At 38.7% G+C, this 22,304-nt stretch overlaps 1 protein-coding gene across 1 annotated transcript; it reads right to left on the bottom strand.

Moving 5' to 3' along the window:
• Positions 1-8,634: 8,634 nt before the first annotated feature.
• LOC140809671 (phenylalanine--tRNA ligase, chloroplastic/mitochondrial-like) lies at positions 8,635-13,308 on the bottom strand. The gene is made up of 10 exons (XM_073167369.1): positions 12,988-13,308; positions 12,404-12,594; positions 11,605-11,811; positions 11,401-11,518; positions 10,773-10,849; positions 9,852-10,031; positions 9,726-9,770; positions 9,504-9,608; positions 8,997-9,110; positions 8,635-8,927 (listed from the first exon to the last, which is right to left on the bottom strand). The coding sequence occupies exons 1-10, from the start codon at positions 13,271-13,273 to the stop codon at positions 8,877-8,879; spliced, it is 1,374 nt and encodes a 457-aa protein (XP_073023470.1). The 5' UTR covers positions 13,274-13,308; the 3' UTR covers positions 8,635-8,876.
• Positions 13,309-22,304: the final 8,996 nt, after the last annotated feature.

Consider the following 22,304-nt stretch of genomic DNA (forward strand, 5'->3'; position numbering starts at 1 on the left):
TTCGTCGGTTCAGTTCTCACCATAACTGAACTAATGAATACAAAAACTAATCTAGTCTTTTGGTTATTCAGTTACACAAGATATACAAATATATCAGTGTTTCTTAACGAAGGATTATTTCGAGTGTTTTCCGCTTGGTTCTATACCAAACTCGATCTAATTGATCTATGTATACATTCTTAGAACACGAGCTATTTTAGCTCTTGGAGAATATTTTGTTTGAAGCACCTCCAGGTGCTCTGCAATCGGTCCTTCAAGTTACTATGTTACCATGTTTCGTACATTTTGCTAATTGTGTGTATCAGTAATCAAAATCATGAAGTTGCTTTGACCCAGAGAAGATATGTTCTAGTTCATTTATCCTACACATTTGATCAATGTTGTTACTGTGAAGCCATGGCTAAGGTACACGTGCTCTTCTTGTCCAGCCATTGGATAAAAATAAAAAGCACAAAATAATTTATATATGTTGGAGATAGATAGTATTTTTAAAAGTTTAGTAATGGGATGAGAACGTTTTATATATACATACTATTTTCTCATGTACTTAAATGTTCATATTTCGGAAAATTTTAATGCATTATATTGTTTGAATAATGGCGTTTATAAGAAATAAGGTATAAATTATGTATAAAAATATACACATTACAAACAAAATTTGAAACTTCCTCTATTTTTTTAAATCGGAAACTCGAAAATTACTAATTTAAAATAAGTTAATGTTTCCATATATCATAATAATTTAACATTTGAAATCTCAAGTGCATAAAAATCCCTTAATCGTCACTAACCAAAAATCCTACATCAATCTTTAAAACGATCAACTAACAATAAAGCATAAAATGTCCGTAATAAAATCATTAACAATAATCTTTCAAATTTTTTATCTATCAAGCTAATGCGGAATATAAATGTCCACCGGGTGTGTACTGTCGCACCCGATCCACTCAAGCGTCAGCGCCTCCTCATATCATCAAATCCTGCAACATTCAAACCTAGTGAGTCTAATGACTCAACACGTTCTAAACATGAGTAGCAAATAATACATAGACAATCACATGCATTTAAAATCATAATTTTATTTAAAATAGTTTTTAAGCATAAATAAATCGTAAATCATAAAATCATTCAATCGTAAAGCTTTCAATCATTTATCATTTTGGGTGACGTTTGATCCTTGAAAGTGACTAACTTTTATCATCTGGTCGACTGATTAGTCTTCAGCTTCACGTGGCCCATGGAGACCGGCACTAGGCACCTCCATGGAAATACGATCGTCGGGCTCCCTCTGGGGTCTTTTCCCAAAAACGGGCTCTCTCTGGAGCATTTTTCCTCACGATATTCCCATAAAATTGTAATTTCACTGTTCTTTCTTGCCCCACATATCTTCTATCCTTTGTCACGGTCAATTCACATTCCTTAAAATATTTTTTTCCCTTTTCTTTTTAAAACAAAAAATATCATGATATTCAAAAATAACATTTTTAACAGTAAAAATTGCACAGCTGTACCATAAATCATGAAATATCATATTGTCACCAAAATCATCATAATAAATCATTTAACACATACCCTTCGGAACACTGCCAACCTTTTTTGTGTTACCCATATGTACAATGATTGTTTTGCCTCTAGACGTAATATTCCCCGATTTTGACCTTTTCTTAATTTTATTGACATGAGCTTATCCTAAATAATTATTTAAACTTAAATCTAATTTTTAATAATTTTATTTAGTTTAAATTCATGGGTTTAGATTTAATTTCTTATTTAATTATTCGAGAATCTTTAAATTCCCGATTTAATTCAAATTTGAATATTTTCTTCCCGTATTTTAAACATAGACTTTTTATTATCTAAGCTACCCTCATGAGCCATGAATCACTCCCGTGGACCGTGGTTCGAACCCTCTTCTTTTTCCCAGCCCTAGTTCGAACCTAAGCTAAATTACTCGAGCCCACTTCATATTTCCTTGAGCCATGGCCGAGCCACCTCGAACCATCATGGACCTAACATGACCTTGACCCTTCTCCTACGAGTCATCATAGCCCTAGCCATATTACTCACTACTGACCCCCACTGGACCAGCCCTAGTGACCATAGCCGAGCCACAGCGCCCCCACGCAGCAGTCGGCCATAGTATTGCATGGGAGGAGTCGATCCTAGCCCTATAGTACTCTTCCTCAGCTGTTGTCAACGAGTCTTAGCCATGCTATGAATCTTCCTAACACCTAAACACGTCCATCACGACCCTTGCCCAATCCCCGGGTCAAGCCGCACGCTCACCTTTCCCCTAGACTAACCCTTACAAGCCACAAATCCATGAACACCCTAGTGCTCCCTCCTAGCCATGCACGGCCCCTCTTTTTTTTTGTCTTTCCTTCGTTCCCACCCCATGTTCCACTTATTAAACATCCTACGTTGGCAGCCAATCACTTGGGAGTCATAATGTTTATCAAACATGCGTAAAATCGACCAACTTTTGAAAATATTTGATCTATCGTTAAAACAATCGTGCGTACATATTTTTCATGCAAAGAAATCAAAACATGCACAATATTGTTTGAATGATGCATCAAAAGAATTTAGAAAACGTGCCTTTGCGTTTTAAAGTGCTCGAATACACGATCGTCGGCGAGGGGCATGAGAAAGGGCAAAAGGAAGACGAATACTCCTTGCTTTTCCTCATCTCCTATTTTCCAATTTTATGCGTGTGCTAGTGTGTGTGATTCGGCTGATATGTGTGTCAAAGAGACCTAGGAATCATTTTTATGAATTTTTATTTACATGTTAATGGGCTTGGGTTTTGGGCCTCTAAGTATTGGAGCAATTGAGCCTACTTAATTTAGTTAAATTGCGCCTAATAACTCTCATATAATTAAAATAAAATTTTTTATAAAAATTAGTTTACAAAAATAATATTTTTGATCTTTTAAAAACTCCTCGTTTGTCCAAAATCGGTTTCTCGGGTAAAATCGAGCTCGTCTCGTAAAATAATTGGAACTCTACAATTTTTAGAAGAATGTAATAATTTTTAATCATATTAAGAAGCCTTGAAAATAATTAGTGAAAAATATGTATTCTTGTCTTGGTCATCCCCGGTCTCCTTTCCCCAGCCTATTATCGGATATTCAGTAAAATCTTTCAATTTCCTGAAATCATGGCATATAATCATTTAATCATGCAATCATAACTTTAATCATTTAATTTGTATCAATTTCGTCCTCGAAATTTGCCTTGTCTTGAAAATTGAAAAGCTTAAGCTCCCTCATCCACTTCATACTTGACCCTCTAACTTAAATTTTTCTCTTCGTTTCGGTCCCCACAATCTCGAAAAATTTATTTCTATCCCAAAAATTTTCAGCGTCGTCTCTAAAATCCAATTCAGCTAGAGTATGCAACCTATTCTTCTCAAAGTTCTTCATTATCCCAATCTATTATATAAACAATTTTCAACATTTTATGCAATAATGGCATTGTGAGAATGTTAAACAACTAGGCTACCGGTAATTAGTTTTGCTTCGGTTCTGCTTCAGCCTCCTTAGCTTGCATCACACAGACCCTTATAGTTGTGGATTGCTTGAGCTTTGGGCAATCCCTACCTTGTGTCCCAAATATCCAGAATTGAAGTACTTGTAGGTGCCCCACATGTACTTGCCATAATGTGGACGATTGCACTCCTTGCACAGTGGTTTCTCAGTAGTCTTCGGGATGTTCTCTCTTGGTGGTTGTCCTTGTAGTTTCGGTGGTTCCGGGTGCTTAATTGGTCCCGTATAAGGCTTCTTATTTTGCTGACTAGCTTGCTGAGCACGATTCCTATTTCGCTGTATCTCCCAATCAATATCTTTGAGTGACTGCTCGGCTCTAAAAGCTTTGGCAACGATATTAGTATAATCACCAGGATCGACGAGCATCACATCATTACGGATAGTCGGCCTCAAACCATCTAGGAAGTGTCGTAACTTTTCCACAACATCATTAGCAATCAAGAGCGCGAAATGACAACCCATATCAAACTTCTGCACAAACTTAGCAACAGACCAATCCCCCTGTCGGAGACTCATAAACTCTCTCTTAAGCCTAGAACGGGCATCGGAAGTGAAATATTTATCATAGAACACCCTTTTGAAGTCTTCCCACGTCAATGTCGCTAGATTCACCCCTCGCTCCGCTCCATCCCACCATAAGGAAGCGTCGCCCTTCAGCAGATAGATGGTACAACGAACTCGGTTAGCGTCTGTCATATCCATATAACGAAAGATCACCTCTAAAGATCTAATCCATCCCTCATCCACGAATGGGTCAGTAGTGCCATGAAAATCCTCTGGGTTCATCCTCCTAAAACACCCATATGCAGCCTCCGGTCGGACCATTGCACCGTGTTGCTCTAGTAAAAAAGTCATACTGGGTAGTACACAGACACTAGCATTCTGATTAGGTAGAGGCAGTGAAATCTCCTCCTCATGTCTATCCTCATCATTCCTACGCAAAATCGTTCTAGGATGCATCTCTGTACACGCCGTCCAAACCACGTAATCAACATGCATTCAACGTTTTACATGCAACATGCAACTAACATTTATATCATGTATCAAAAAATCATTTAAACCAAAAAAAAAATTAGCATATAAAATATATGGCAGTAAAACTCACATACTTGAAACATGACTTCTTGAGCTTCTTGGAGTGACAGTACACAACCCTTTGGGGATTCTTGGCTCTGATACCAACTGAAACGTCATCTATTTTTTTATGAATCAGAAACTCGAAAATTACTAATTTAAAATAATTTAATGTTTCCATAAATCATAATAATTTAACATTTGAAATATCAAGTGTATAAAAATCTATAAATCGTCACTAACCAAAAATTTTACGTTGACCTTTAAAAAGATCAACTAACAACAAATCATAAAATGTTTGTAATAAAATCATTAACAATCATCTTTCAGATCTTTTATCTATCCAGCTAATACGGAAAATAAATGTCCTCGGGTGTGTACTGTCACACTCGATCCACTCAAGTGTCAGCGCCTTCTCATATCATCAAATCCTGCAACATTCAAACCTAGTGAATATAATGACTCAGCACATTCTAAACATGAGTAGCAAATAATACATATACAATCACATGCATTAAAAATCATGCTTTAATTTAAAATAGCTTTTAAGCATAAATAAATTGTAAATCGTAAAATCATTCAATCGTAAAGCTTTTGATCTTTTATCATTTTGGGTGAAGTTTGATTCTTGAAAGTGACTAGCATTTATCCTCTGGTCGACTGATCAGTCTTCAGCTTCACATGGCCCATGGGGACCGGCACTAGGCACCGCCATGAAAATACGATCGTCGGGCTTCCTCTGAGCTTTTTCTCATAAACAGGCTCCCTCTAGACATTCCCATAAAATTGTAAGTTCACCATTCTTTCTAAAAACAAATCTCTCACATATCCTCTATCCTTTGTCACGGTCAATCCACAACCCAGAAAATATTTTTTTTTTCCTTTTATTTTTAAAGCATAAAATATCATGACATTCAAAAATAACATTTTTAAAGTAAAAATTGTACAACTTTACCATAAATCATAAAATATCATATTTTCATCATAATAAATCATTTAACATGTGTTATGACCCTTCGGGATACTGCCAACCTGTTTTGTGTTACCCAAGTGTAAAATGACTGTTTTGCCCTTAGACGTAATATTTCTCAATTTTTACTTTTTCTTAATTTTATTGACACGGACTTATCCTAAATAATTATTTAAGCTTAAATATAATTTTTAATAATTTTATTTAGCTAAAATTCACGAGTTTCGATTTAATTTCCTATTTAATTATTCGAGAAGCGTTAAATTCCCGATTTAATTCAAACTTGAATATTTTCTTCCCATATTTTAAACATAGACTTTTTATTACCTAAGCTACCCTCATGAGTCATGAAACACCCCCGTGGACCATGGTTCAAACCCTCTTCTTTTTCCAAGCCCTAGTTCGAACCTAAGCTAGATTACTCGAGCCCACTCCCTATTTCCTTGAGCCATGGCCGAGCCACATCAAACCATCATGGACCTAACATGACCCTGACCCTCCTGTACTCCACCTGGACCAATCTTAGACCAGCTAACCATCCCTAGCCCATGCAACAGCTCATCGCACGTCTGAACTAGAGCCGAGCCCCTCTCCTAGCTTCCTTCGGATCCTAGTTGAACTAGGACTCTTCCAACCATTAAAGCGCCGACCCTCTCGTACCTTAGCCATACCTGGACCATGTTCCACCCAACCTAGCCCAGCCCCGAGCCCCTTAATCCACACCCAAGTCGCGCGAACCAGCCCCAACGCACACTAGCCTGTGCGCATGGATTTAGAGCTCGCGGCTCCTCTCATTTGAGTCAGCCTACACCTAGCCATCTTAGGACTCACCTAGGACTCTACTGCCTCCCACTGGACTAGCCCTAGCCACCATAGCCGAGCCACAACGCCCCCATGCAGCAGCTAGCCATAGGATTGCATGGGAAGAGTCCTAGCCCTATAGGACTCTTCCTCAGATGCTCTCAATGAGTCCTAGCCATGCTAGGACTCTTCCTAACACCTAACCACATCCAGAACGACCCCTACACAAGCCCCGGGTTGAGCCGCATGCCCTATTTTCCCCTAGCCGAACCCTTACAAGCCCAATCGTGCATACGTATTTTTCATGCAAATATAATCAAAACATGCATAATATTTTTTGAGTGGTGCGTCAAAGGAATTTAGAAAATGTGCATTTGCATTTTAAAACGTTCGAATACGCGATCGTCGGCGAGGGGACAAGAAGGGATGAACGGGCGACGAAGATTCTTTGCTTTTCCTCCTCTCCTATTTTTGAATTTTAGGTGTGTACTAATGTGTGTGATTCGGCTGATATGTGTGTCAAAGAGACCTAGGAAAGCTTTTTATAAATTTTTATTTACATGTTAATGAGCTTGGGTTTTGGACCTCCAAATATAGGAGCAATTAGGCCTATTCAATTTAGTTAAATTGAGCCCAATAACTCTCATTTAATTAAAATATTAAAATTTATAAAAATGAGTTTCCAAAAAAAACTCATCATTTGTCCAAAACCGAGTTCTCGGGTAAAATCGAGTTAGTCTCGTAAAATAATTGGAACTCTAAATTTTTTAGAAAAATGTAATCATTTTTAATTATATTAAGATGCCTTGAAAAAATTTAGTGAAAAATATTTATTCTTGTCTTGGCCGTCCCCGATCTCATTTCTTCAGCCTATTATCGAATATTCAGTAAAATCCTCCAATTTCATAAAATCATGGCATATAATCATGCAATCATACCTTTAATTATTTAATATGTACCATGCATACATTTAAAATTAATTAAATAAAACAATTAAGCAATTCAAATAATTTGCATGCATTTAAAATCAATTAAATAAAAAAATTAAACTATTCAAATAATTTGCATGGATGTGGTTTACGTAAGTTATTTTTTCGGACGTTACAAAATCTATTTTACTATTTGTGTTTTGGACGTACAATATGTTATTTTTATGTGACTTGTCATTTTAGTTTTAAATATCGTGGTGGTGAATGATTGTTGATTGGTGGTCGTTAGCTTCATCCAGAAATATTCTGAGGTGTATCCACTTTTTTATTCTCTAGTTCAGCTCTTCTCGAAAGCTTGATTCGGTGCTCTCTAAATCATTTTTTAAAAAAATATATATGTAGTGTAAAAATTTAGTTATTATGCAAGTAAAAAAATGGAGCAACAATTTACAATAAACCGTGGGTAAATTTTGCAACGGTTTGAGATAAACCATTGATAATTTTGTTACGATCTGGTTAAAACCGTTGTAAAGTATTTCAAAAATTTCACGAAAACCATTGTTAAATTTAATAATGATTATTAAAAAAAAGTTGCTAATATACCAACGAGTGAGTCTTATGTGAGACGGGTCAACCCTACACATATTCACAATAAAACTAATACTCTTAGCATAAAAAATGATACTTTTTCATGGGTGATCCAAATAAGAGACCCGTCTCACAAATACGACCCGTGAGACTGTCTCACACAAGTTTTTGCCTATACTAACAATTTAAGATAAACCGTTGTTAAATATACCTACAATTATAATAGCACAGTTGCTAGAATAACGATTTAAATTAAATTATAGTTATATCGGTTACGGTTTAATAAAATCCCTAGTCATAATAGTAACATATTTACATAAATTGTATCTATTTTACCGACTATTAATCCACTTCCGCTGCTACATTAAACCGAAATAAACTGTCACTAACATAGCAATGGTTTTTAAACCGTGCCTAAGTTAAACAACGAGGGCTTTTCTCACAGTTTAAAAAATCGTGGCTAAAACCGTCGTTAAATTAACAAAAGTTTTTCTTGTGACTAAATGAAATGTTTGTTTTAGAGACATTTCGCGAAAATATTTTTGAGAGAATAAAAATAAATGTTTGGCAACGATCATTTCCATTTGTGTACTTTCTTTCAACTCGCCTTGTAATTGAATCCGACATTTCTATCATCATGGAAATTACAAAGATTTATGGAGTGTTTGAACCTTTCCAAAGGAAAATCTAAAAATCATTTGTGTTTAGAGGTTACAAGCAGATAAAAACGGTAGGCCAAAGAAATCTTTCCAACAAAGTGCACTTGTGTTGTATGCTAATACACATTAAATATAATATTTTTGTGTGCTTCTAACAAAACAATAAGAAAATAGACATTGTTTACATAAAGAGCCTTGGCACTTATATTCTTGGCTGAAATATGTAAAGGAAAAAAGGAAATGCGTTGGTGCAGATCTTCTACGAAACAAGAACCAGTTCCTTCAACTTCATCTTTTATAAGCAGACTCATCTCATAACAACCTTCAACTTGGCTTCAATTTGTTCCCGTACTCTCCACTGTAAAACAGTATCTCAGAATGGAAGTAAATAAATTACACAAGATTCTTTTAGCAACAAAACAGTCACCTGTAAATCATTAATTTCCTCATCAGTTAGAGACCGTTCCATCGACCTATACGCTACCCTATAGCAGTGACTCGTCATTCCTTTCTTATTGGTGAAGTTATCGATCAATGTCACCTGAAAGATCATTATTAATGATATTTTCCAGCTTAAAATTCAATCATACAGAGATCCAACTGCGATTTTCATTTCTACTGCAGAGCCTGAAATTTTGAAAATGCTGGCAATTGATGGATTAAGTCCTATTAACTAAATATTTTAATAAAGTGATAATTTCTTTAAATAGTTAATAAATGGCACTTCACTGTCACAAATATCAAGGATATCATCTCATGTATTTCTAATATATGTGCTTATCATGACAATTTCAACAGAGGATCCACTTATAAATGATGTAGCAGAGCAACTCAAAAGAGTATCATACTCTTCACTAAATGTTCAAAAGTCAAGGGTTCTAAAACTACTAAATCATTGAATTCGGGCCTGCAACAAAGTACGATACAAGCTTACCTCCTCCACAAGATCCCCAGCAACACCTCTGATAATTTCACAGAGGTTATTTTCGGTAAATGCATCGCTAATCCAGAAACTCACGTCCTTATAACATGGAGGGTACTACAAAGTTACAATTGAAGGTCAAAATGAAAATAGATTTAGGAAGTAGCTCTGATTTTCCATTCGATGCTGATAAAGGCAATCGGACAGACTATTTCTAGGTAATGATAGTCATACCTTCGAGAATTGTTTGAACTTCACCCCAAGCTGTCCCTTGGAGAACTACACAAATAATAGATTAGTGTTCAAGTCATATAAATGATGTAAAGCAGCAACAAAATATTAAAGGAAATAAATAAATACTTGTGAAGTAAACCGCTGGTCGTTGGTCCAAAAAAGGCGGATATCTGGAATGTCAAATAGAACCATAGCCAGTCGCTCCAGTCCGAGCCCAAAAGCCCAAGCAATGTTGTCTGTTCTACCACTTCTCTTGAGTATTTCTTGTTCCATTACTCCACAACCCAATACTTCCAGCCACGTTTCCTGAAAAAATATCACACGCTAATATGACTAGGTGCCACCGAGACAATTTCCAGACAAATGAGAGGAAATGGAATTTTAAAACAAAACAAAAAGAGAGCATTAGTAGTAACTCATGTCAGATTGCAGAAAAGATATCCGGGATTGGCTCTATGTCCACAGTGGTGCGTTTTATGCAAGGATAATGAGGAGAACCAAGATCATCTATTGTTACATTGTGACTTCACAAGGCATATCTGGGTCAAGGTGATGCAACATTTGGGTTTTGAGTGGACTTCCCCACAACATGCTAAAGATTTGTTACTTATGGAGAACATCGGACTCACTGGAAAGGGCCTCAATAAATTCTGGAAAATTATTCTTCATTGCATTACATGGTCTTTATGGATGGAACGAAATAAAAGAATTTTCAGCGAGGTAGAAGACTCCTGGGAAAACTTATGGGAGAAGATCAGATTCAACGTAGCAAGATGGACGGTTACATTACCAATGTTTCAGCATTTGCTTTTGTCAGACCTAGTCAGGGATTGGTGTTTCATAACATTCTGACGAGTTACTAGATTAGTTTTCAGGACTTATTTGTGGATGGCTTATCCACTATTTCTGTAACCAAATTATCTACTTATAATAAAAAATATTAGTCTCTGAAAAAAAATAAAAATGGGTTTGACTCAAACTTAATCTAACAGCCTGATAAGTCTCCACGTGTTAAAAAGAAAATTTCTCAAAGAACAACCATTCTACCTGAAAATATATTTCCAATTCAAATGAGGGATTTGTAAAGGGAAAATAAGCATCAATCCAGCGCATCTCCACGCCACCTGACCAAAGGAAACACAAGCATTGACCTTTCATAAAAATCAGAGCATTCAGGCTCCATCAAACTCTTAGACCAAGTAAAAAGAATCCTGTTGACCTTACATTGACTCTGAAAAAAATCTAGCCATTTACCAGGTATATTCTCATACTCATTAAAACCCCTAAAAGTCAAATTCTTAAATTTATTTGACCATTGGTTCCAGTACATGATTTTGTAATATCCTTCTTTCTGTCTTCAGTTTCACTTTCCTCTGCTGCTTCTTTAGTCTTACTTCTAGTGAGGACGACGTGCTCAATAAGGAATATATGAGTTTTGCAGGAAAAATGTAAAAACATAAATACGAAAATTTATAACTGAACTATAGTTGCTATATCCCAACTCCAAGGAACCTTCAATGTTAAAGGAACCATAAGCACGAACGGTATACAACTTACTGTCTCTAGCTGCGATGAATTTGATTCTAAATATTACAAACTAGATGGAATCTGGATTGCAATCAAAATTACTCATTCTATCATCCAAATTAAAACTTAGATTTCATTCCCAGCGTACCAAATAAATGCCGTGCCAAACCCTCAAGACAGTGCTTTAGATCCTCAGCTACATATGACGTAGCATTAGTACCAGAATCTTCCCAGTCCGTTGGAGTGAAAACTCGGACCCCTTCCATCTGATAATTAGGCACCATAAACATCTTTGAATAGAAGGACCAAAGTCAGCTAAATGACATGATAGCAATTACACCATCAGACAAACCTGATGAAACACTGGGTAGTGAGTTGAATCAATTGAATCTCTTCTGTAAACATCTCCGGTAACAAGGAAATGAGTATGCCCCTCCCTTAGCAAATGAGCTTGATGTGCACTTGTATGGCATCTCAGGACAGTTTGAGAATCCACATAATATGTATCATTATAACTCCTACTCACATGATCAGTAGGCACTAATACATCATCAAAATTCTGCATGAAAACATAATCTTATTACGTCATTCAATTAATATAAATAACAAAATTGCAAGTTCAATGCAATTAAGGAGAAAGAAGAAAAGAACTCACAACATTATCCCAGAAACTGGAATCATAACAATGCAAACATTCTACAGAATTCCATGTTAGTAACATCAACTTTTCTACCCACACTAATCCGCTAGCTTACTGCTGAGTATCATTAAATATTTAATGTTAAAGCTACAGACTATGAAGTTGGACATTGATACTAACAATGAAACTGATTTGATCCCAGTTATACAGAACTCCATGCAAGTCTTAAACAATCCTTGCACTGGGGGTTACAATTTCTAAAAGCATAACGCTTTCCTTTCAAACCTTGATATTTCTGTTTTGAATTTTGTGTGCTTATATAAGCATGAAAATTCAATAGGTGCATAAATTAAGAGAAACTGCGAGAGTAGAAACTTCTACTGGCAGGAAGAACTATCAAACATGAATTTCAATTATGACATGAATAACAGGAACATTAGCAGATAAAACACGAGCATTAGGGAAGAAGGAAGTAAAAACCTTAAATTCCTTTCTGTGCATACTAACATACCGCTTTTACAGATACTAAAGGGCTCAAATCATCAAATTTATCAAATTTGTTACGATGGTTGGTATCAAAATAATCATAGATTGCATTCTTTAGTATGCCAAGAGGATGTTGATCCCTCCTGTGAAGCTGCAATCCCAGCTTTGAGAAAATTGAATCGGGAACATTATTTGTTGGATCATCCTTCACTATTTCTGCATGTTTATGCGTAAGGCCATCACAAATCAATACTAAGATAATCAGAAAAAATAATATACATCATCCAGACATGAAAAGGATCAAGAAACTAATTTATTCGACTTCAAAACCCTTTGCTGACGCATGTTAAACAAGTTATTGCTCAAAATAATCAATATAAATAGGCAATCATTTTTCATAAGTCGGTTGATAAACATTAAAACATCCACATATTGAATATTGTTATAAATCCAACTAGATAGATAAAAAAAACATAAATAACACAGTGGAGCTGAGCTATATTAGATTAATAAAAAAAATAAAACTATATTTATAAATTCGGTTGATTGTTAATCTGATTAATATGTGGCTATTTCTGAAAGCATAAAGAAAAGGGTGGATCACAATACCTTCTCTAGAAATCTTAGCACCACCAAGTTCGAGAAGCGACGTCACAGGATGCCGCCATTTCTTGCAAACGTTAACTTTTTCCGAAGGAATCGGGGCGAAGGATGTTGAGAAAGATGAAAGTTGTAGGCCAAAAATAATGCTTCTTTCAGAGAGGAAATGGGAGGGCTTCGTTAGAAAGACAGTATGGGCAAGTGAGAGCGACATGGAAACTGTGTTCCCACTGCCCGCTAACAGGTGGAGGGGGGCAGACGGATTTGGGTGTGGAATTGTTTGGACAGGAGCCATGAGAGAGAAAGTTATTTAATATATAGAACGGGCGCAAACTGCTATGTTACGGGCCTAATCAAAGCCGAAAATCAGATTTTTATACACTAGAAGGCCTAAGGCCCAATTGGGAAAACATGCGGGCCACATGAAAACGATAGCTTGCTAGTTCAATGTTCTTATGGGCCTAATAACACCAATGTTTTCATATTTCTTCACATAAAGAGGCTCACACAATTTACTGTCATGCGTGTTTTCCCAATCAATGGAGCGGAAATACGGTAGGTATGGCTAGACTCAAGACCGTCCCATGAAAACTGACCCATTATCCGCTCCAGTCCGGTTAAATATTATTCGGATCCGCTCCACCCGGACCCATTGACATCCCTAAAGAGATCAGACAATTTTTAGTCACGCATTGTTTGGCCGAAAAATATGTTGGTTCAATTAATTTAGCCGAAGCTTAGAAGGAATTTTAGCCCACAAAATTGCATAACTCAATAATTATTTTGAACAAGTCAAGCACGAAGATCGTGATTAGTGGGAGGAGGGGGAGTACCACGCATAAATCTGAAGAAAAAGAAATTCAGCAGCTGAAGGAGAACATAACCCATCACTCAAACAATTTGCAAACACTGCAAAAATCTTCAGCTTTCATATTCAAGCAATTTTTAATCCTCTAGTCGTCTGCTTTCAAATTTTTAATAAATTACCGCTCGAGCGCCGAGCCTTCTGGGGAAAATACTCGGACAGAAAGAGTGGCGCTCGAGCGGTAAAAAGTTACCGCTCGGGCGCCGAGCAAACTGGACTCCATGACTCAGAAACTTATACTCTCCAATTTCGATTACACATACAGAGAACAACGCCTCGAGACTCATCCTAAGACACTATGATCCAAACTCGACTCCATAAAAAAAATGTCCCAAACGTTCCCAAAGAAGCGACGCACCACACGCAATGCAATAAAACTCATAACTCTAATTTTGATACCAAAATAGTTTTCACGACTACTCGTTCTCTCAAGTGTCTAACGACGCGAAACAAAACTTCAATAACCACCCCAACATCATTAACAACATCCTAACGCAGCAGCGATCTCACCCGTCAATCTCAAAAGAAGCCTGCAACCATAAAACTTCAAGAACGCATCAACATCGAAATTTTCTGAAAAAACGCAGTTTGAGCAGTCCCACGAAAAACACCATAACTCACTCATTTTTTCTCCAAATAACTCGAATTTTATATCAAATAGAAGGTATCAAAAAGTTCTACAATTTTCACGTTGAAAGTTTTCTCAGATTCACAACCCAAAAATCTCAGTATTTGAAAAGAAAGTAAAAACGAGTTTTCAGATTTAAAAACTTTATCAAAACTGATCCAAACTGTTTTCTGCTCAAACGAAGAACGTCGTACATAAAATTTTACGCATAAAAATAACACGACACATAATATGACGAGATCGATGCAGAAATAACTGAATATACGTGCCTTTTGATGATAAACTTTACCGACACGGCGATACCGAAGCGGAGAAAGAAGCGAGGTTGATCCGGGACGAGCGTGGTACGTTTTCTAGCAATAAAATCAACAAAAACCTTGCTCGAAATCTGATGGAGGAGGGGCGGCTGCTCTAGGAACAAGAACCCTAGGTTTTGCTTCTTTTCAAAATAATAAAGTTGTGAATAATGAAGAGTGTGTGTGTGTGTGTGTGCCGATTTCTAGTGGGTGAAAAAGGTGTGTGTGTGTGTGCGTTTAATTTGTAAATTAGGGAGAGTAAACTTTGCTTAATTAATAATTAGAGACTAATTAAAAAAAATATTACTTCTCCCTTCGCAACATCTCTAATTAAAATAAAATGTACATGTACTAAACTTTAAAAGTTTTAAATTCTAAAATTCACCTAATAATTAAATTAGGCTTTAAAATACTAACCACAAAATAAACCAGTTAAAATGCCCCATCCATAATTTAAAATAAAATACCGCATTTTAAATTGCCAAAATCGTCACCGGGTCTTTTCCTAAATCCCGCCTTGAATAATCGCCTGAAACATGAAACTCAAAAAAAAAAAAAATTAACGTGCATCGCAAGAACATAATTAATTTAACATAATGCACTTAAATGAATCATGCATGGCTAAAACTCGATTTAAACTTAAATAAATGCTTTAATAATTAAATAAATGCATGGGTCATACGTGTATTGAATTTGGGCACTACAGTTCCTCCCCCACTTATAAAAATTTCGTCCTCGAAATTAAGTCTTACCAAACAACTCCGGGTAGCGAAGTCTCATATCCGCCTCCGACTCCTAAGTGGCCTCTTCCACTGTTTGGTTTAGCCACCGGACTTTGACAAACTTAGTCACTTTGCTCCGGAGTCTGGGCTCCTGTCTATCTAGGATTTGAATCGGTCGCTCCTCATATGACAGGTCTGGAGCAAACTGCAACGGCTCATAGCTCAGAATATGCGAAGGATTCGCAAGGTACTTCCTCAGCATAGAAACGTGGAACACATTGTGTACCCCGGGCCAGATTCGGCGGAAGGGCTACACAGTAAGCTACTGTCCCAACTCTGTCCAGAATCTCGAACGGTCCAATAAATCTAGGATTCAGCTTGCCTCTCTTCTCAAATCTCATTACACCCTTCATAGGTGCTATCTTGACGAATACGTGGTCACCCACGGCAAACTCGAGATCTCTCCTCCTCTTATCAGCATAGCTCTTCTGACGGCTCTGGGCGGTCTTCATACTATCACGAATCTTGACCACCACATCTACAGTTTGCTGAACTATCTCTGGACCAAGATCTGCTCTCTCACCAACTTCATCCCAATGGACTGGTGATCTGCACTTCCGTCCATACAGCGCCTCATAGGGAGCCATACCAGTAGATAATTGGAAATTGTTGTTGTAGGTAAACTCCACTAGAAGTATCTTAGACTCCCAAGTCCCTTGAAAATCAATCATACAGGCTCTCAACAAATCCTCTAAAATCTGAATCACTCGCTCAGACTGGCCATATGTCTGCGGGTTAAAAGTTGTACTGAACAGCAACTTTGTCCACATGGCTGTATGTAAGCTCTTCCAGAAGGACGACGTAAACCTCGGGCCCCTGTCAGACACAATAGAAACTGGGACTCCATGCAATCGGACTATCTCCTTGATATAGAGCTCCGCATACTGCGTCACGGAGAAAGTCGTCTTCACTGGCACGAAGTGTGCCGACTTCATGAGTCGATCCACTATAACCCAAATGACATTAAAGCCTCTGACTGACCTAGGCAATCCAACGACGAAGTCCATCGTGATGTTCTCCCATTTCCACTCTGGGATGGGGAATGGCTTAACCAATCCTGCTGGCCTCTGATGTTCTGCCTTCACCTGTTGACAAGTGAGGCATTCAGACACAAACCTGCGAACGTCTCTCTTCATCTCTGGCCACCAATACAGAATATGTATGTCCTTATACATCTTGGTACCTCCTGGGTGGATAGAATACGGAGATGCATGTGCCTCTGTCAGAATATCCTGTCTGATCGAATCAATATTAGGCACCCACATTCTGCCTCTGTATCTCACAATTCCATCTGCCACTGTGTAAAGAACACTGCCCTTGGCTTCGTCTTTCAGTCTCCATTTCAGTAATTGCTCATCTGAAGGCTGACCTGTCCGTATACGGTCTAGCAGAGAAGACTGGACCGTCAGATTAGACAGCCTTGGTGCTCTGTCCTTACGGTAAACTTCCAAACCAAACCTCTGAATCTCAAACTGAAGAGGTCTCTGCACTGATAACAGAGCTATGACTGCAACTTTTCTGATCAAGGCATCTGCCACAACATTAGCTTTTCCCGGATGGTAGCTAATCCCGCAATCATAGTCTTTCACCAGTTCCAACCACCGTCTCTACCTCATGTTCAGCTCCTTCTGCGTGAAGAAATATTTCAGACTTTTGTGATCAGTGAAAATCTAACACTTCTCGTCATACAAGTAGTGTCTCCAAATCTTCAACGCAAAGACGACTGCGGCTAATTCAAGATCATGCGTCAGGTAATTCTTCTCATGCACCTTCAACTGCCTGTAAGCATAAGCTATAACCCGACCCTGCTGCATCAACACTGCGCCTAATCCGAGCTTAGATGCATCGGTATATAGCACAAATTCACCTTGCCATGTCGGCATGGCTAGCACTGGCACCGAAATGAGAGCTTGTTTCAAAGTATCAAAGCTCTTCTGACTTCATCACTCCACACGAATTTAGCATTCTTCTTGGTCAGTGAAGTGAGTGGCACTACTATGGACGAAAATCCCTGAATGAACTTACGGTAGTAACCGGCTAAACCCAGAAAACTGCGGATCTCCGATGCGTTCTTTGGCTCAACCCATTCCTTAACGGCTGCTACCTTTGCTGGATCCACTTTAATACCACTGCTAGACACTATATGTCCCAAAAATGCTACTTTCTGCAACCAAAATTGCACTTACTGAACTTTGAAAATAACTTGTGACTCTGCAAAATCTGCAACATTGTCCTCAAATGCTGGCTATGCTCCTCATGGCTCTTCGAGTATGTGAGAATATCGTCAATAAATACTATGTCAAACTAATCAAGGAAAGGCTGAAATACTCGGTTCATGAGATCCATGAAAATTGCTGGAGCATTCGTCAATCCAAATGGCATTACTAAGAACTCGTAATGTCCATATCTGGTCCTGAAGGTCGTCTTGTGAACATCTGCATCCTTCACCTTCAGCTGGTGATACCCTGATCGAAGATCTATCTTAGAGAACACTGTGACTCCCTGCAACTGATCAAACAAGTCTTCGATTCTAGGAAGCGGGTACTTATTCTTTATTCTTACCTTGTTCAGCTCTCGGTAATCGATGCACAGCCTCATACTCCCATCCTTCTTCTTCAAAAAGAGTACTGGCGCGCTCCACGGTGAGAAACTAGGGCGAATGAATTCCTTGTCGAGAAGCTCCTGAATCTGCTGCTTGAGTTCTAACATTTCAGCTGGAGCTAATCGATACGGCACCTTAGAGATTGGCGATGTGCCTGGCATGAGATCGATTGCAAACTCCACCTCTCTCTCTGGTGGAAGGCCTGTGACGTCATCAGGAAAGACGTCTGGGAAGTCTCTGACTACTGGCACCTCTGATAAAGACGTAGTGGGTACGTCAGGTGCAGAAATAATGCTGGCCAAGAAGGCCTGACACCCCTTAGAAATAAGTCTCCTAGCCTGCATGTACGAGATCATGCGAGGGAAACTTCTCCATATGGCTGGTTCAAAAAGAAACTGCTCCATGCCCGGCGGCCTAACCAATATTGACCTCTTCTGAAAATCAATCAGAACCCTATTCTTTGTCAGCCAAACCATTCCCAAAATAATGTCGAACTCTGGCATCAGCAGTAGAATCAAATCTGCATATACTAGATGGCCCTGCAATTCCAGATCAATGTCTCTGATCACGCTAACAGTTCTTCCCCGGATGGGACTGTCACCGAAAAATTTATATCTAGGCCAATGGACTTGATGTCCAGATGATTAGCGAAAGTCTCTGAGATAAAGGAATGAGTGGCTCCTGAATCTATCAGTGTCGTTGTGGCTAATCTCTTAATGAAAATATTCCCTGAGAGACGTTAGCACAACACAAACTTACATCCCAATTTACTAACATTAACCTCAAGCATATAAGGAATCAATACTCCAAGTGACCCAAAAGTATTACTAGCACACTAATAACTCCAAATAAAATTCCACATGCAAGGCAAAATAATACTGAGCTTAGGTAGAAAAATTTACCTGTCAGTAGTGTAGTGTCTGGGTCCGCCTCCTGAGCATGCATGGCGAAAACCCTCCCTTGAGTCGGTTGCTTCCACTGCGGGCACTCCTTCAGCATGTGGTCACTGGCTCCACATTTGAAACACTTGCCTGACCCATACAAACACTATCCCGGATGCTGGCGATTGGATTTAGGAAACAATGGGAAGTTACCAGGCTTTTGAGGCGCCCCTTGCTGCTGAATTGGACCATTGCCCTTTGGCGGTCCCTGAAAAGGCTTCTTCCCTGGCGGCTCCTGGTACTGTTTCTTAAACTGGGGCATCTGATGCTGCTGCTGCTGGGTTTGCAGTGGTGCCTGATAGGGCCTCTTGCCCTGCCTGTCCGCCTCTATATCAACGCTGGTCTTGTTCTGCCGCCAAAGCCCTAGATACGGCGACTGCATAAGAAGTAGGGCCAGATACCCTCACATCACGGCGCAAGATTGGCCGCAATCCATCCATGAAATGTCTCAGCTTTGCCTGAACATCATTCGCAATGAGGGGTACGAAGTAACACCCCTTCTCAAACTTCCGGACGAAGTCTGCCACGCTGCTGTCCCCCTGCCTTAGTGTCATAAAATCCCTGGTCAGGAGGGAGTGTACTTCCTCAGTGAAGTACTTGGCGAAGAACACTTCCTTGAATCCAATCCAAGACAAAGTCGGAAAATTAATTGCCACTGATGCGCTCTCCCACCATAATCTAGCGTCTCCCACATCTAACCTTGTCTGCATCAGTCGGTTCCATAAAGTCGAATATTACCTCAATGGATTTGATCCATCCTTCAGCTATCATCGGGTCAGTGGTACCCGAGAACTCCTTTAGACTCATCCTCCTAAACCTCTCATACACTGATTCCGGTTTGGGCCTCGCCCCTACACCCGCTGCTGTAGCATGGTTCCCCGCAAATTGCGCGAAGAACTACGTCATACCTGCAAGCATCTGTGCCTGCATGTCTGGAGGTGGGGGTGGAGGTGGAGGAGCGTCTCTCCTCTCCTCTCGAGCTTCTCTATCCTCGTCCCTTGCTTCACGATCAACCACACGTCTAGGAGGCATACTGTTCCAATAATTTACCCAACACGTAAACCCAATATGCATGAACATGATATAAATATGCACATGCTGAAATCAGAACTTAGTGCTTACTACATAACATAAATTTGAAACATTATAACTTACAGACTTGATGTGTGACTTCGCGAGCTTTTTGCGACTGGCAGTAGGCATAACCCTTTACAAGAACACCGCTCTGATACCAACTATAACGAACCGTACTTTTTACTACTTAAAATTTGCGGAAAAATTAAAAATTTTCTTAAATATAAACATCCATACGGTCGTCAACTCATCGTGCATAAAAATATCTTTGAAATCATTCATCACCAATATAATTTCGCTAAAAGAAAGCTTGCTCAAAACATCTCGCATCAAAACATAAAATCAGAGTATTAATATTTTCATGCTTAAAATCATAAAATAACATTGGCGGTCCTCGGGTCTAGCCTCCCGCTCAGTCCAAGCCTGCTCCTTGGTCCCCACCTCCTGTCTCCTCATAAACATCCTCACCTGCATCGATCAAGTCTAGTGAGTCTAAAGACTCAACACGTATAAACTGAGGATAACGAATAATACATAATAAAACCACATGCAGCTTTAAAATAGAATATACATACTTGAAACTTGAACATACGTACATACATACTTAGACATGCCATCAACATAAACTTTCCTGAAACATACTTGCATACTTAAACATACTTGAACATACATAACTTCATCATTTTGCGTAGAGGATGTTTCAAAGCAAATGACTCATACATAATAAATGCCTGATCAGACAAACCACAGTACTGAGCTGACAGGGACGTATCCACTGCCACATACATGAGATCCCCGTTCATGCTTTAACGGGTGGATTGGTCCCCGTTCATGATTTAACAATTTCCAATCCTGATCTAAACCTGTTCATTATTTAACAGGGGGAGAGGTCCTCGGCCACGTTCACCGACTTCCAAACCCATTCATAAATTTGGCCACAAGACATTTAGCATACCTCAAAAATTAAAATATTTTCTTGCACGTCAACATACTTACTTGGCGTTGAGGGATTCGTTGGATTCATTTGGGGCCGCTGCTGCACATACTAACATTAATTTCAACACTTAACTTGCATAACTTAGACGAAGGTATTCTTGCTCACCACCGAGTCACATAGATAGCTTATGACATTTTAGATCACTTGGGACTTGATCTCGTTAAATCCTCGTACTAGACATCGAACCCCGAACAATCTCTATAATGATGTGTGAACATTTCTCAAAAATAAAAGACATGAACTCTCTATTGAACTTGAAAATAAGAAAGAACCAAACATTTTTTACAGATGGGGCCGTGCTCGGGTGGTAAAACCTTACCGCTCGTGCGCCAGGGTCCGCGCTCGGGCGGTAATAAATTACCGCTCGAGCGCCGAGCCTTCTGGGGAAAATACTCGGACAGAAAGAGTGGCACTCGAGCAAGAAAAAGTTACCGCTCGGGCGCCCAGCAAACTGGACTCCGCGACTCAGAAACTTATACTCTCCAATTTCGATTACACATACAGTGAACAACGCCTCGAGACTCATCCTAGGACACTATGATCCAAACTCGAATCCATAAAAAAAAATGTCCCAAACGTTCCCAAAGAAGCGACGCACCACACGCAACGCAATAAAACTCATAACTCTAATTTTGACACCAAAATAGTTTTCACGACTACTCGTTCCCTCAAATGTCTAACGACGCAAAACAAAACGTCAACGACCACCCCAACATCATTAACAACATCCCTAACGCAGCAGCGATCACCTGTCAATCCCCAACGAAGCCTGCAACCATAAAACTTCAAGAACGCATCAACATCGAAATTTTCTGAAAAAACGCAGTTTGAGCAGTCCCACGAAAAACACCATAACTCACTCAATATTTGTCCAACTAACTATATCACTCGAATTTTATATCAAATCGAAGGTATCGAAAAGTTCTACAATTTTCACGTTGAAAGTTTTCTCAGATTCACGACCAAAAAATCGCAGTATTTGAAAAGACAGTTAAAACGAGTTTTCATATCTAAAAATTTTCTCAAAACTGATCCAAACCGTTTTCTGCTTAAACGACGAACGTCATACATAAAATTTTACGCATAAAAATAACACGACACATAATATGACGTGATCGATGCAGAAATAACTGAATATACG

Source organism: Primulina eburnea, chromosome 13 (assembly GCF_022965805.1).
Source record: "Primulina eburnea isolate SZY01 chromosome 13, ASM2296580v1, whole genome shotgun sequence".
NCBI classification, from domain to species: Eukaryota; Viridiplantae; Streptophyta; class Magnoliopsida; order Lamiales; family Gesneriaceae; genus Primulina; species Primulina eburnea.